Raw genomic sequence first — 15,624 nt, 5'->3', positions numbered from 1 at the left:
ACGAGTAGATGCAAAATTTACTAAATGCATTAACATTATTTAGTGGTGGCCGCATATCGAAATAACTACTCTGTGAGAGACCATATAATGGACTAATTAAACATCTAGGATCTAACAACATCACGAGAAAAACCAAATGCAAAATATACAAAACCCTGATAAAACCGGTCCTTATATATGGATCAGAGACATGGACACTGTCGAAAAGCGATGAGAACTTATTAGGTACGTTTGAACGAAAAATCCTCAGACACATATACAGGGTGTCTGCGTAACTTGGAACCATATGGGAAACTTTTTTAATATCAATTTTACGAAAAAAAGTCATTCTTTATAAAGTGCTCTGCCCAGTCTAAAACCTAAGATGCAATCATCAGATATCAAATTTTGTCAACAGTATACGAGGTATGTCAAAAAATATGAATTTCGCTTAAGAGCAAAAAGTACCTTTATATTTCAAAATATCAAAAAAATTTATTATGAAAAGTTATTTATAATTAAAAACTATATTCAAATTTGCAATATTTCTACTTGAAAAAAAAAATTCTGAAATTTTCCTAAATTACCGAATCCGAACATCATTTTTATTTATTACACATGTAATAACACTTTTATTAATAATTTTAGGAAAAAAGTTATTCTTCATAAAAATCTGTGCATGGTCTAAACCTCAAGATGCAACCATCAGTAACAAGTTTGTTAATTTTATACGAGGTGTGTCAAAGAAAGAAAGAATTTCTAAATTATTTCTAAATTCATATTATTTGACACACCTCGTATAAAATTAACAAACTTGGATAACTGATGGTTGCATCTTGAAGTTTAGACCATGCACAGATTTTTATGAAGAATACTTTTTTTCCTGAAATTATTAATAAAAGAGTTATTACATGTCTAATAAATAAAAATGATGTTCGGAATCGGTAATTTAGGAAAATTTCAGAATTTTTTTTTCAAGTAGAAGGATGTTATTGCATATTTGAATATGGTTTTTAATTACCAATAACTTTTCATAATAAAATTTTGTGATATTTTGAAACATAAAGGTAGTTTGCTCTTGAGCGAAATTCATAGTTTTTGACATACCTCGTATACTGTTGACAAAATTTGATATCTGATGATTGCATCTTAGGTTTTAGACTATTCAGAGCATTTTATAAAGAATGACTTTTTTTCGTAAAATTGATATTAAAAAAGTTTCCCATATGGTTCCAGTTACGCAGACACCCTGTATAAGGAAGTGAAAGAAAATGACTTATGGTGCAGAAGATATAATTTTGAACTATACGCAGAATACAACGAATCTGACGTCATAACATCCATAAAGATCGGACGTCTGCGCTGGATAGGCCATGTTGAACGGATGTTGGAGACCGAAACACCAAAACATATAATGAGGCAAACACCAGTAGGGAGAAGGTCAAAGGGAAGACCCAAACTTAGATACATGGAACAAGATCTGAAAACACTTGAGATTACCCACTGGAAGAACAAAGCAAGGAACAGAACAGAATGAAGGAAATTCTTAGAATAAGCCAAGACCCAAAAAGGGTTGTCGAGCTACTGATGATGATGCTAGACCACATAACGAATTAGCTACTCTGCTCTAGAACGCATATCGAATCGGCACTAATCTATATATTTTTTCGTATTTAAAATATTACTTGCGGGTGAATCCTAATTGTTCTTTTATTCAAGGAAGTCTCTTCTAATTTAGTACATATTAAGTTTTTGCTAAGAAAGGTATTTCTAACAAGGGTGCATTGAATTTTATTATCCATCTTATTATTTTTCCTTAAGTTATCTTGTTTATTATATTTTAATCAAAAAATTACTAAAAATTTAATAATTAAATAGATATTGACCCTCTACGCACCCGAGATCTACGCTTAACTGGTATACCTAAGGCCGATGCCACATTATGCGTTTTGACCGGATGCGTTTCCGACGCATCCGGTGAAAACGCATAGTGTGACAGATCGGTCCGGTTGCGTTGGAAGCGGATGCGTTTTGAGTCATCGGTACGCGCTTACTACCTGCACCAGACTAAACGCATAGTGTGACAGGTCGGTCCGGTTGCGTTGGAAACGGATGCGTTTTCACCGCATCCGTTTAAAACGCATAATGTGGCATCGGCCTAAAATATTACAATCGACCTGCCGCATGCCGATTCGTTTGTTTCTTTATTAATCCCTAACCGTTGTAAGTCAACCGAATAGACAACTTTTTTATTTGCGTACACGTTTACAAACCAGGAGAAATTAAATGTGTTAAGTTAAAAGTGAAAATTATTCTGGCCATGGTCACGGTTCTTAGACATTACTACGGTTGCCTAAATCGACTAACCAATGAACATTAAGGGTGAGATTACGTCACGAGAGTTTACTGTCATTTGAATCGTAATATTTTTTTCGAATCCTGAGAAAACCAAGTATTTTAGAAAAATTTAAACGCAGGATGCAAGATTGCATTATTACCGAGGGCGGAAAGCCCCTTAGAATAAACAAGCAGATTCTATTGAATAAAATATTTGAAATTAAATATCACACTTCTCTTTTATTTTCAGCCCTGTAACTTATTAAAATAAACATTATAGAAGTTTTCAGGGACTTTCAGCCCTCGGTAATAATGTAGTCTTTCATTCTGAGTTTAAAGTTTTAAAAAATATTTATTAGTTTTCTCAGGATTCGAAAAAAATGAATACAATTAAAACACATTGAGAATTTTGACATGCGTCAAAATTTTGCATTAACTCAATGTAAAATTCTGAACTGTTGAATTCCAGCTTCCCTAATAATTATTGTACATCAAAAGACATTAGAAACTATTTATAGAGGATTGAAATCTATATTGGAAATAACTGTTAAAATTGGTCTACGTAATTAAACATATTCCAAAATTTTGTAAAAATGTAATACATTTTAGTTTTCAGCCCAAACTTAGGCCACACACAATGCAATAATGTTCACATTTTTAAACTGTCAATATTTTTATTTTATCATCTATTGTTTAAAAACAATACAGTTGATAAGATACCCTCAGTTGCGGAGAAAGGATTAATAATAAATATTTTTTTATTCAGTCAATGGTGTGAGCACTATTAGTTAAATAGTAACCTGTGGCCTTACTTTTACACGCATACCTATTGTGGCAAATGTATCATATTTTTCAAAATTTTGGAATGCATTTAAATCGTAGAACAATTTTAACTTTTGATTTTAATACAGATTTTAATTCTCTACAAGTATTCTCTCATGACTTTTGATGTAAAATAATTAGGGAAACAGGAATTCAACAATTCAGAATTTTACATTGAGTTTCCTATGGCCCATTTTACGATTCACCACCCGGTATAAGATAAAATGTGTACTATTTGTCTAATTATTTCATAATAACACAAATAATACACACAATAACACACATTCAATGACCTAAAATCATTTAAAAATATGGGAATGTAAACTATTGTGACGTAAAGTCAAGAATACAAGTCTCCCCACCACCGTCGGACAAGACAACCGTAATAAAGTCTAATAACCGTGGGCCATGGTGTATATAGTGATGTTGAAAAAGTAACTATTCGTTACAAAGTACTCGTTACTTACGAATACCGAAAGTACCGATTACTATACAGAGAGGCAAATCGTAACTTTGATTACTCTGATTACTTCGTTACTTTGTACCAATCGTATCAGAGCGGGTAACGACTATTGTATGTACAACCAGTACACTTGATTACTTTCTATAAAAAAAATACCAATCGTATCCTAGCGAGTAACGGACGGGACCGGTATTTTACGAGTGTTATGGAATATCGTTATCGGTATGAAGCGTTTTAAGGGTGTGACAGAATACCTATACAAAATACCTTCCTACTGAGAAATACGATTCTCGATATGATTATCGGTACTCGAATACAAAAGTAACAAAAGTAATCATATAGTAATCAAAGTAACGAATACTGTAAATGATTACTTTATACAAAAGTAACGATTTATCCCTTAAACAGATCGGTGAAGGTCGTTGTTATATCGAAATACCTATACAAAATATCTACCTACTGATGAGAAATACGATTCTCGATATGATTACCGGTACTCAAATACAAAAGTAATCATAGTAATCCAAAGTAACGAATACTGTAACTGTAAATGATTACTTTATACAAAAGTAACGATTTGTAACGAATCCTCGAAAGTAACTATAATCAACATCACTACTACGAATAATAATTCCTTTGCATTGCCCCTACAGTGTAGGCAACCACAACCGTCGTTAATATCGTTTTTCTTAATAAAATTTTCAATTTTCATTATTTTCAATTAAAGCCAGTTTATTTATACTCCGCAAACGAGGAGCAATTAGGTGATATGATTATTTAGCAATTTTACGGCTTTTTATACCCAGAAAATGAAAATTTATTCGAAATCTCAACTTTTTATTTGGTTATATCTCGAAAACGGAAAATCCCCAAATGAAATTTCAAAGCAGGGATTACCTTTAAGTCAGGAGGAGTTATTGTGATTATGGTACATACTACTTTTAGCCTTACAGTTTAGGTTTATAAAAAGTGAAAATTATTCTGGCCCTACAGTATAGGCAACCAACATTAACATCGTTTTTCCTTTATAACATTTTCAATTTTCTCAATTTTCAATTAAAACCAGTTTATTCATAATCCGCAAACGAGGTGCAATTTTTTGATATGGTTATTTAGTGACTTTACGGCATTTTATACCCTGAAAATCGACATTTATTTTTAGCGCTGCGCCGAAATCTCCACTTTTGATTTGCTTATATCTCGAAAACGGAAACTCCGCAAATGAAATTTTGAATGGTGCAATTATCCGCAAACGAGGTGCAATTTTTTGAGCTATGGTAGAAGTCAAAATAACGACTTTGAAAAAACCGTTTCGCTAACTTTATGACGCTTACCTATACTGTGTTTAACCGTGTCTCCCTAGAGAGAGTGTCATTCAGAGCGAAGTGACGACACCATCTTTTTTATTTGGATTAGTGCTGTTTCACTCTTACGCATAGTAAAGCTGCTACAGTTGTCCTACTCTTCCGTGCCTATGTTCACACTGAATGTCGTCATAGATTTTTGATACAATGTGTTAGAAAGAGATGCAGCAAACCAGTCCATGAGATCTTGTCGTCAGGAAGCGCGGAAGGTAGGCTCCCTCTATGTTAATATATACCTCTATGATCTGACCACCTGACCACTGACAGTGGACAGTGACAGTGACAATGTGAGTGAGGTTATCTTTAATTATGTAAGGTCGGAAAACAATTTTAGCGACTCAATTTTAAATCTTATTTTATAAAATGTCAGGGCCTCTCAGAGCAAGGGTTCTCCAAAGCTTTAAAAATATACACAAAACGAGAAAAAATATATTTGATGGTGATATAATCGCTTTAACAGAAGCTAGAAACAAAATCAATGAAGAGTACAAAAAGTGTAAACATGTTTCTGATCCAGGAGCTATTGAAGAATTGGTAAAGTATTCCGAGGAGGTTGAAAAGGAGTTGAGAACCACGGTAATACAAGCAAAAGAAGTGAAACCTGGCGTTTTCGAAGCTAAAATAAGAGATGAAACTGTAAAATTGGAGAATGTTCCTTTTAATGAATGTGCTAGTAAACAGAACAATTAAATAGGTAGTTTAAATAATTGTTTTAACCAAAGACTGAATTTAGTTTTTATCTGAGTTTGTGATCAATGTATATTTAGTAAATATATATTTGTTGTTTTATACTTTTTCAAAAATTTCTTTCCATAGTGTAGCATTCTAATGTCAAAATAATTTAGCATCTTCTTCTTCAAGTTTCAGCTTCTGTTGAAGGTTGGAAGCATCGTGGCAATGCAAATGCTGTCAACGGCTGCTTGGAACAGTTTTGCACTGACTACTACATTCAAACCAATCCTTCAAGTTATTAAATCAGGATATTATTTTTCTTCCCATATTTTGCTTTGCTTAAATATTACCGTGCATAATAAATTGTAATAACCAGTTCTAAGTATTTTAAAATGTTCTAAGTTTTCGTCTTCTGATAGTTAACATCTTGGCTGCGTTATGGGGCAAATAGACCTTGTATTATACTAACAGTTGGCTGTGTCGACTGTGTCATTCATAACGCACTGTGGCTAGTGTGGTATACAGTACATATATGCCTCGTAACACACTCAACGTAAGTATAAATATCTCTAAACGCAGCCAAGGTGTTAATATTATTTCCTCTCTTTCTAGTTATTTGCACATTTGACATTCTTTGAATCAAAGATATTCGTAGTATTCTTCTGTTACACCAAAATTCAAAGTCATATTATAGCATAAAGCATAAATATTTAATGTAAATTTTAGGTAATACAAACATAGTAACCTAATCAACCAGTTCCCAAAGAGCATTATTGACAAAATGTAAAAACACTTTTAGTAGATATATCGTACATGTATGTATTTGGGTGCACATATTTTATAAATTTTATGAATTCATGGCTACATGTATGTGATTATTTTCTTTATTTATCTGCTACATGTCTCTAAATATGCTAGTTTGTAAAGATCTACAACTAAGTAGGTAAAAGTAAGACTAACAAGTTAATAAAATGCAATCTAAGGAAAAAAATACACAAAACAACTAAAAGCTTACATTAAATCGAAACATTACCAATGATACGTTTTATTACCCTTTTAATACATATACACAACTAGTGCTAAGTGTATCAAACCAGTCCACAATAACAATTGACTCATCATTAAAATCCATACAGTGATGTGGTGAACTATGTAGACTACTTGTGGACTCTATTCACTTGGAGGTTTTTAGAGAGGCCAATTCTCCTGTTTCAACCTGAAATACTCTGTAGAGATCTCAAAATACATATAGTAGCTAAGTAATAAATTTTATACTGATTTACCCATATAATTTTCTATATTGTTAAATGTATATAAAATTTTTTCTTTTATAAGTGCCTTGTTCTCCAAGAACATTGGTGACCCGTAGCATGATTTTTTACTTTTTCCATTTGCATGGTCCTTGAGCTAGGATGTCCTTCATCATCCAGGACCAGATTTTCTTGTATAAAGTTTTTTTATTCAATCTAATATTTGACAGTCCTTTCCTATATGAAATTATCAATATAATGGGTTCACTCACTCAGCTGGACAATATGGGTAGGTAGATAAGAACATATAAATGAAATTGTAGGTACCAAATGGATGATTATTTCTGACCTTAAAGTACCCTGATAGTAGCGGTGGAAATTTAAACATTTCAATTCCAATAGGCTAGGAGTAGTGATATTAAAATGCACTAGGAGAATATACCTACCTCTGTATTTCTGGCAGAGATTTTTGCACTGCGCAATAAAAATTAAGAAAGACTTTCAAACTGAAGCCTTAGGGGCTCTTATAAGCCCTTAGGTGGACTCTAGGCTAGTATGTGAACGACAAAAGAATCTCGACAGACTGGCAGAACATCTTACAAGAACATAAATACATGGCAATGAAAGAGATCTGATAAAGTTCTAGCTGATGAAATATATTAATATTGCAGTGGATCTACATAAGTTATAGATTTTTACTCTTAAATTTTCTATAATTGAATGGTGGGCTGCAACAATGTTGTAAGCGACATATTGAGTCAAAGCGAGGTTTTAATGCAATATTATTGTATATCCAAAGACCAATGCGAGCATCTTTCAATCTGGCTAAAAAATTTTGCTTTCCCCGAGTTTTTCGTACCGCAATGTTGGTATCCGTATGTTCATAAATAGCTTGTCAATCATGTCAATGGGTCTATTGAATAAAAAGAAGTATTTACTCTTACTTCCTCGTATTTAAGTATTGATTTAATAGTAATTGAACAAAGCATTAAAGAAATAACTTTAATCAATTACTATTAAGTAAATACTTAAATATTTGTAAGTAAAAGCCAATACTTCTTTTTATTCAATAGACCCAATATGTTTTTTTCATCTCCTGCATAATCTCAATTCTGTCGCTTACAACATTGTTGCAGCCCACCATTCCACTATCATATTTGCCTTTGGCTCCAAAGTATTTGGCAGCCCTACCCAATGTTCAATTTGGGGATACAAGCCTATTTGGACATATTTTAATTTTAAAATCCAGAATTAATCAAGCTTTAGTTGCCTCTATTATTGATGTTTTTTAATTTGTGGTTTTGTTTAAAGAGTTGCCTATCCAGTAGGGTATTTGATGTAAAATGTTAAGTTACAGAGGTTTTATATTGGATAAATGATGACTATTTCGGAACATTTTCTTAAAATTATACATCCCAGAATGAACCAGCCTTTCTTTCTTTTTGTATAGACACGACTCTGTTTTTTCAATGTGCCTTTAGTACGTTGTCATACCATCGTTTTCATGGTCTTCCCACTGATCGTCTTCCTATTGGGGAACCGTCTCTCTCCGTTCTTACCACTCTATTTGTTGTCATTCGGCTTACGTGGTCGTTCCAATTTAGTCTTCTGCTTTTCACCCAGTTATTAATGTTCTCCACCTTTCACCTCCGTCGTTTATCTGTACTTTTAGCTCTGTCCCATAGTGTCTAACCATAGATTTTTCGAAGGGTTTCATATCCCCTGTTTCGAGCAATTTTTTTGTCTTCTCTGTGCCAGGTCGTGTTCTTGTCGCATATGTCACTATTTGTCTAACGCCTGTTTTGTAAATTCTGCCTTTCATTTCTTTTCCGATATATTTATTTCTCCATATTGTGTCATTCAGGCAACGGAAAACGGGCGGCTCTGTTTACTCTTTTCACTTGATCTTCCACTTCCGTTTCGAGCGTTCAGTAGCTAGATAGTGTGATGCCTTGACGTTTAAACTCCATCACTTGTTCTACTATCTGTCCCTTCAGCTCCAATTTACATCTTATTAGATAACCATTAGTACAGAAAGCCACTGCGCATCCGCTAGGAAAAATATTCCGATTCGGATTTTTAGCACAATCTTACTCAGAAAGGACCCCTTTTAACAAATTTGCATGTTGCCAGGACCAAAAGTGGGTCAAAAATTTTTTAAACGTTTTTTTTTTGTTTTTTTCGGAAAATTATTTTTTTTGCATGGAAGAAAGATTTTTTTTAGGTATTTTGGATCATTCCAAACAAAAAAGGTCTGTAGTGACATTTCCCTAAAGTTGATAGTTTTTAACATATAAACGATGAAAAATTGCGAAATTGGCCATTTTTAACCCCCAAAAACTATATGAAAAACTGAAAATTTGAATGTTGCCAAGGTAGATAGATATTCTTTAAATATCGATTGATGAAATCCCGAAGAGTTTTTTGCAATACAATATTCAAAATACCTTTGTTTTTTAATTGCGAATCAAGCGTGCGCGACACTATTTTCTACCGACAGTATGGTGCAAATGAAAGGAATAAATTCGTTATTTCTTAAACCGGCGACTTTAAGGAAAAATTCCGAAACAGGTCGATTTTTATTTTTAAATTATGATATTGTGGCATATATGGTATACTAGTGACGTCATCCATCTGGGCGTGATGACGTATCGATGATTTTTTAAATAAGAATAGGGGTCGTGTGCTAGCTCATTTGAAAGGTTCTTCAATTCTCTATTCAATAATATAAATATTTATATAATTATTTATACAGGATGTCCTTCTACTCCTTTTTTTGTCAAATAATTTAATTTAATACAATTTTTTGGACACCCTGTATAAATAATTATGTAAATGTTTACACTACTGAATATAGAATTGAAGAACCTTTCAAATGCGCTACCACACGACCCCTAATACTTATTTAAAAAAATCATCGATTACGTCATCACGCCCAGACGGATGACGTCACTAGTATACCATATATGCCACAATATCATAACTTAAAAATAAAAATCGACCTGTTTCGGGTTTTTCCTTAAATTCGCCGGTTTACGAAATAACGAATTTATTCCTTTCATTTGCACCATACTGATTTGCACCATACACCATAGAAATTAAAAAACAAAATTTTGAATACTGTATTGCAAACAACTCTTCGGGATTTCATCAATCGATATTTAAAACATATCTACCTACCTTGGCAACATTCAAATTTTAAGTTTTTCACATAGTTTTTGAAGGTTAAAAATGGCCGATTTCGCAATTTTTCAATTTTTAATCGCTTATATTATGTCAAAAACTATCAACTTTAGAGAAAAGTCGACCTTTTCTGTTTGGAATGATTCAAAAAACCTAAAAAAAAACGAAAAAAACTTTGTTCCATGCAAAAAAATATTTTTAGGAAAAAAACAAAAAAAAAACGTTTAAAAAATTTTTGACCCACTTTTGGTCCTGGCAACATGCAAATTTGTTAAAAGATGTTTGAGTAAGATTTTTTTGAGTAAGATTGTGCAAAAAATCCGAATCGGAATATTTTTCCTAGCGGATGCGCAGTGGCTGGAGTACATGCATTTTGTCTTTTTTGGGCAAATTAACATGTTAAATTTTCTGCGAGTTACATTAAATTGGTGCAGCATAGGTTGTAAGTAATTTTCACCTTGAGAGATTAGTAGGTATTGTATCGTCTGCATAGCAGATTGTTTTAAGTTATTTTTCTCCCATTTGGGATCATTTTTTAGTTCTCACTTTTTTTATTATTTCATCCATGATCAGATTGAACAATAAAGGACTCAGGGAATCCCCGTCTTATCCCATGGATAGGCTATTTAAAGAAAATACCATAGAAGACACAAAGTTTCGATTAATGAAAGGTGTAAGGTGTAGATACAATATGCACTGTTCAGTCTAAAGATATTATTCCAACAACCAACAATATTAAATTTATAATTAACTTAAATTTCCCACAACTTTCCCGCACCAGCAGAAGGGTGACATTTGTAGTTTCTGGAGCTCTTCTAGAGATTCAGACTCAATCGAGATGGTCCATAAAACTCTTTAGTCGGAAGGTTTGCCACCTCAGTCTTCAGATGTGTAGGTACTAATCCCATGGTTACTTATTCGTAGTCTATTAACGATCTTTTTGAATTTAATACCTCCCAAAGCCCTGAGAGATTCACACTCCCAAGGCCGTAGGGTTGGAATCACCTCGTTTAGCCATCTGGCACCTATATAGTTCACACAGTTAAAGACTGCGGGAGACCAATCGTGTGGTATGGGCACTCTTCAGGAAGCGAACTTGAGGTCCTGCTTTCGGAATTTCTTCATAAGCCATCAAGATGGCTTTTTGGAGTGACTTAAGCTTATCTACGTCCATCTTGGCTTCTGTTAGTACTGCTGCAACCTTAACAAAAGCGGAAGCTTCGCTAAAAGTCACACCCTTGGTTTTTGGTCGTTTTCCTTTGCGTTGGCTTTCGGGTGATGTGCTTTCGTCTGACCTTGGTTTTTTTGGACATTTGGCCTTCTGTGTTTGTTTTTGTTTTGTCATGGCATCTAATGGCTTTGACCACAGCTTTTTGATGAAATTGGCCTTTATTACAGCCCTTTTGGCTTATATGTAATACCTATTGGCTGTGTTTCACCAGCTTACTGATTTTGGCTATAGAGATGACAGATAGCTTTGTAGCCTTAATCTCTCTTTTCTCTCATAAGATCAACAACAGTTGTAACGTTGAGTAAAGTTAAGTAACAGTGTCTTCCAACACTGTTACTCAGACAGACTTTGTGGCTCCTTGCCTTCCAGCTTGTGAGATTTTTTGAGAACATCCTGGCCTTTCGGTGTTCGGATTTTCTCTAAAAGTTCCCTGCCCTTCGGCTTTATGAACCGTGGTTTTGACTTTAAAGTTCACTGGCCTATCGGCTTAATAAACCCTTTGACTCTGAGTTTTTTTCTTTTTATCTCTTGTTTACCATATTGATCCCACGAGTAGCTAGGGAAATAGAGTCCACTTTTCGCAGAGACCGCTTGCGAGAGCAAGGTCTATAAATAGGAAGGAGTACGACTGTTGTCTCAACTCTTCCCTAATGCCTTATAGCCTTCACCACGGTATCGCATGGCTTGACTTAAGGATTATTTATCGACTACATCTCCAGCCTAGATCCTCTGGGTTCAGTTTCAACAGGGTTACCTAGAAAAGAGTGTAATCAATGATTACACACCCTCAATATTGTTAAGAGGACCCAGCCCTCTTGGGACGGTTTGGGAAGGTGAAAGTCCTAAAACTCACCATGAAAAACTCTGCCCTGAAATTAATTCTTTTTCCCCTCAGCTTTACGGTGATTAGAAAAGTAACAAATCCCTCGGCTCCTCGGCCGAGCTATTGAAGTAATAGATAATACAAGGTTTTTTTTGTCAAATTTGTTATTTCACATTAGGCGTGATGCTCACTGTAGATTATATAGTGGGTAGGTACGTATTTATAATTAGTTTTACTTTATTATTTAGAGTTGTGTCTCTCAGTCAAGATTTATGGATTCGTACAATTAGTAATTCATGAAAGCAAACATGAAAGTTTGTTTCTGTCTACAACTAAAATAAAAGTAGGTATATTTACATTTTACATATCCTATATAAACTCAAAAATCAATCAGTTATTAAAGGAAACAATTTCGGAATATACTAGTTCAATTTTTGAAAGCTTGGATGTTTACCTTCGTAATAAAGTAAATATACAAAAATTGTCTAATTGAAAAAATAACATTTAAAATAGTTTGCCCAAGACCGGACTGGCCCGCCAACCAACAGTCTAATCCATACCAAAATTTTAGAACCTTGATCTAAATATGATGCAGCATGCAGCTACCGTTCGCTTAATTTTTGAAGCGAATTTTTTCTATTATTATGATAGTGACGTTTTAGTTCCAAATAAATATGTATTTCTAATAAATTTAGAAGTTCCAAAAGGTAGCGTGCTTTGACCGATCCTGTACCTATTGTATACTGCAGAAGTGCCATCAACACGACTAACCACCAGCTATTTTAGCGTCCCACACTGATCCAACATCAAACTCTAGATACTTGCAAACTAGTCTGAACATGGTCCAACTGGCTAAAAAGATGGCGTATTAAAGCAAATGGATTGAACTCAACACACGTGACGTTTACCCTCTGCAGAGAAACATGCATTTAATGGATGTAAAGCATACAATAATGGACGATATAAAAACAAAGCAACTAAGATGGTTTGGCCACGTACAACGTATGGAAGAAGACAGATTACCCAAGCAAGTGCTACGATGGGCACCAAAAGGACGGCGGAAGAGAGGAAGACCTAGGAAAAGCTGGATAGAAGGAATCCATAGGGAAATCGGAGAAAGAGGCTTGAACGAAGACATGTGCTACGATCGAGAGCAATGGCGATTGGGAATCGGAAGACGTCGTAGAACGTTATAAACCGATTATATATATATATATATATATATATATATATATATATATATATATATATATATATATATATATATATATATATATATAGAGAAACATGTCTTTCTGTTCAGTTTGTTAATTGACAACTTCCGCAATCTGATAGCGCCAAATACCTCGGCATGCACCTGGATCGGCGACTAACTTGAACAAAACACATACGCAAGCAACTTAACCTCAAACTAAGAAACATATATTTATACTTACTAAACAACAAAGTATTAAACTCTTACTAAAATAAAGGTAAAAACTCTTACTAAACAACAAAATATTTTTATACAAAACAATCTTCAAACCTGTGTGGACCTACGGAATCCAGCTGTGGGGAACTGCTATTAACTCCAACACATCCAGGAAGCAGAGATTCTGTTGGATTTTTATCTAAATAAGCGGACAGGTGATAAATGTAAATTGTAGATTGTCCCATGTGAGCTATTTAACGGTCTGTTTGCTTTATAAATTGTTAAAAGCTCATTTTATAGATAGTTACCAAGGACTATGCATTTTGACCTCTTTTCTATTTTGTTCCAATCAATAGATATATCCATCTTGCAGAGCTTCCAAAAAAAAAAAATACTGCGAGCTAGGGTTGACGTTCCCTTCTACGTCAATATCGAAACATTTCAGAATCGATCATAGACAACGCGAAACCGGCGGGTTCGTTGGAAAAAATATTCCCATGGGATTTTTTTGCATAATCATATTCGTGAGACATCCCAGAATAAGGTTCAAGAAGTCGCCCACGTGAAAAGTGGTCCAAATTTTTTTTCAATTTTTTTTAATCAAATTGCAAAAATCAATATTTTGGGCTCGGACACATTTTTTTAGGTTTTTTGGGCCATTCTGGACAAAAAAAGGTCTCTTATAATGTTTCTCTAAAGTTGCTCGTTTTCGAGTTATAAGCAATTTAAAATTGAAAACAACGAAAAATGGCGATTTTTAAGGCTTAATAACTCGGTTAAAAGTTATTATCATGAAAGTCAGAAAGTGATCAAATAAAAGTTTAAAGCCGGCCCTACAAGATCCTGAAGAAATTTTTGTCATTATGTTATCACTAAGCTGTTATTTTTAAGTAAAAATAATGAGCGCCATGCACGTATTAGGCGGCCGGCAATGATGAGTGCGAGAGAGATGCCATTCCGGCAGTCAATGGTGCATCTTACTCGCACTCACATTTACAGTTGCGTCAATACGATCTTACGGCTCATTATTAATAATTAAAAATAACAGCTTAGTAATAAATTAATGACACAAATTTCTTCAGGATCATGTAGTGGAAGCTTTAATCTTTGATTTGGTCAGTTTCTGAATTTTATAATAATAAATTTTTAACCGAGTTATTAAGCCTTAAAAATCGCCATTTTTCGTTTTTTTCAATTTTAAATTGCTTGTAACTCGAAAACGAGCAACTTTAGAGAAAAATTATAAGAGACCTTTTTGGTCCAGAATGGTCAAAAAAACCTAAAAAAATATAGCCTGGCCGAAAATATGGATTTTTGTAATTTGATTTAAAAAAAATTAAAAAAAAAAATTCGGACCACTTTTTACCTGGGCGACTTCTTGAACCTTATTCTGGGATGTCTCACGAATATGATTATGCAAAACAATCTCATGGGAATATTTTTCCAACGAACCCGCCGGTTTCGCCTTGTCTATCAAAGAAGCAATACATCCTTTTAGTGTCAACTATAGGGCTTTTCATTGATTGTCATTTGTTTCGAGCTTCTGTCACATATTGTATAATCTGTGTATAATTATTAATATACAAGGTTTATACAACATATGACAGAAGCTCGAAACAAATGACTGTGAATGAAAAGCCCTATATAGTGAAAGAGTGTCAGTGCACCTAAATCGGTTAGCCGCCCAACTAAATAAGTTTTAAGTATGTTTTATCGTATTTATTAATTAATATACTTTTAAGATGTATGTCTGTAACTTTGGCTTGTCTCATACATGTACTTTGTATAATGTCGCATATGATCAATAAATTTGACTTGACTTGAAATGTGCGCGAGACCAATGTAGTCCGTAGACTAAAACTTCTAGTGCCATCCGTCCATAGATTTTAAGACATGTTTATAAATTCATATAAACAATGTTTACCTTAGGTTTAGACAACTTTAAAACATAGTACCTATTCATTGGAATGATACTCTACATGTCATAAGCTTCATTGAGAGAAAAAACGCTTATTGCCATATCTATGCGTATTATTACTAGGCATATTGCAGATTTTTTCTCTAGTAGATAATAAAAAACTTTACATGC

General features: G+C 33.8%; 2 protein-coding genes across 2 annotated transcripts in view; both read left to right on the top strand.

Moving 5' to 3' along the window:
• LOC114331213 (G-protein coupled receptor Mth2-like) overlaps positions 1 to 15,624 on the top strand; it is a 680,964-nt gene that overhangs the window by 165,001 nt on the left and 500,339 nt on the right. The gene's annotated exons all lie outside the window — the stretch shown is intronic.
• On the top strand, positions 5,232 to 5,756 carry LOC114331214 (complex III assembly factor LYRM7). Its single transcript, XM_028280711.2, has one exon. It carries the CDS (start codon positions 5,329 to 5,331, stop codon positions 5,653 to 5,655), a length of 327 nt encoding a protein of 108 aa, XP_028136512.1. The 5' UTR covers positions 5,232 to 5,328; the 3' UTR covers positions 5,656 to 5,756.

The sequence above is a fragment of the Diabrotica virgifera genome, chromosome 7 (assembly GCF_917563875.1).
Source record: "Diabrotica virgifera virgifera chromosome 7, PGI_DIABVI_V3a".
Classification (NCBI taxonomy): domain Eukaryota; kingdom Metazoa; phylum Arthropoda; class Insecta; order Coleoptera; family Chrysomelidae; genus Diabrotica; species Diabrotica virgifera.
This window is presented reverse-complemented; position numbering and strand designations above follow the sequence as displayed.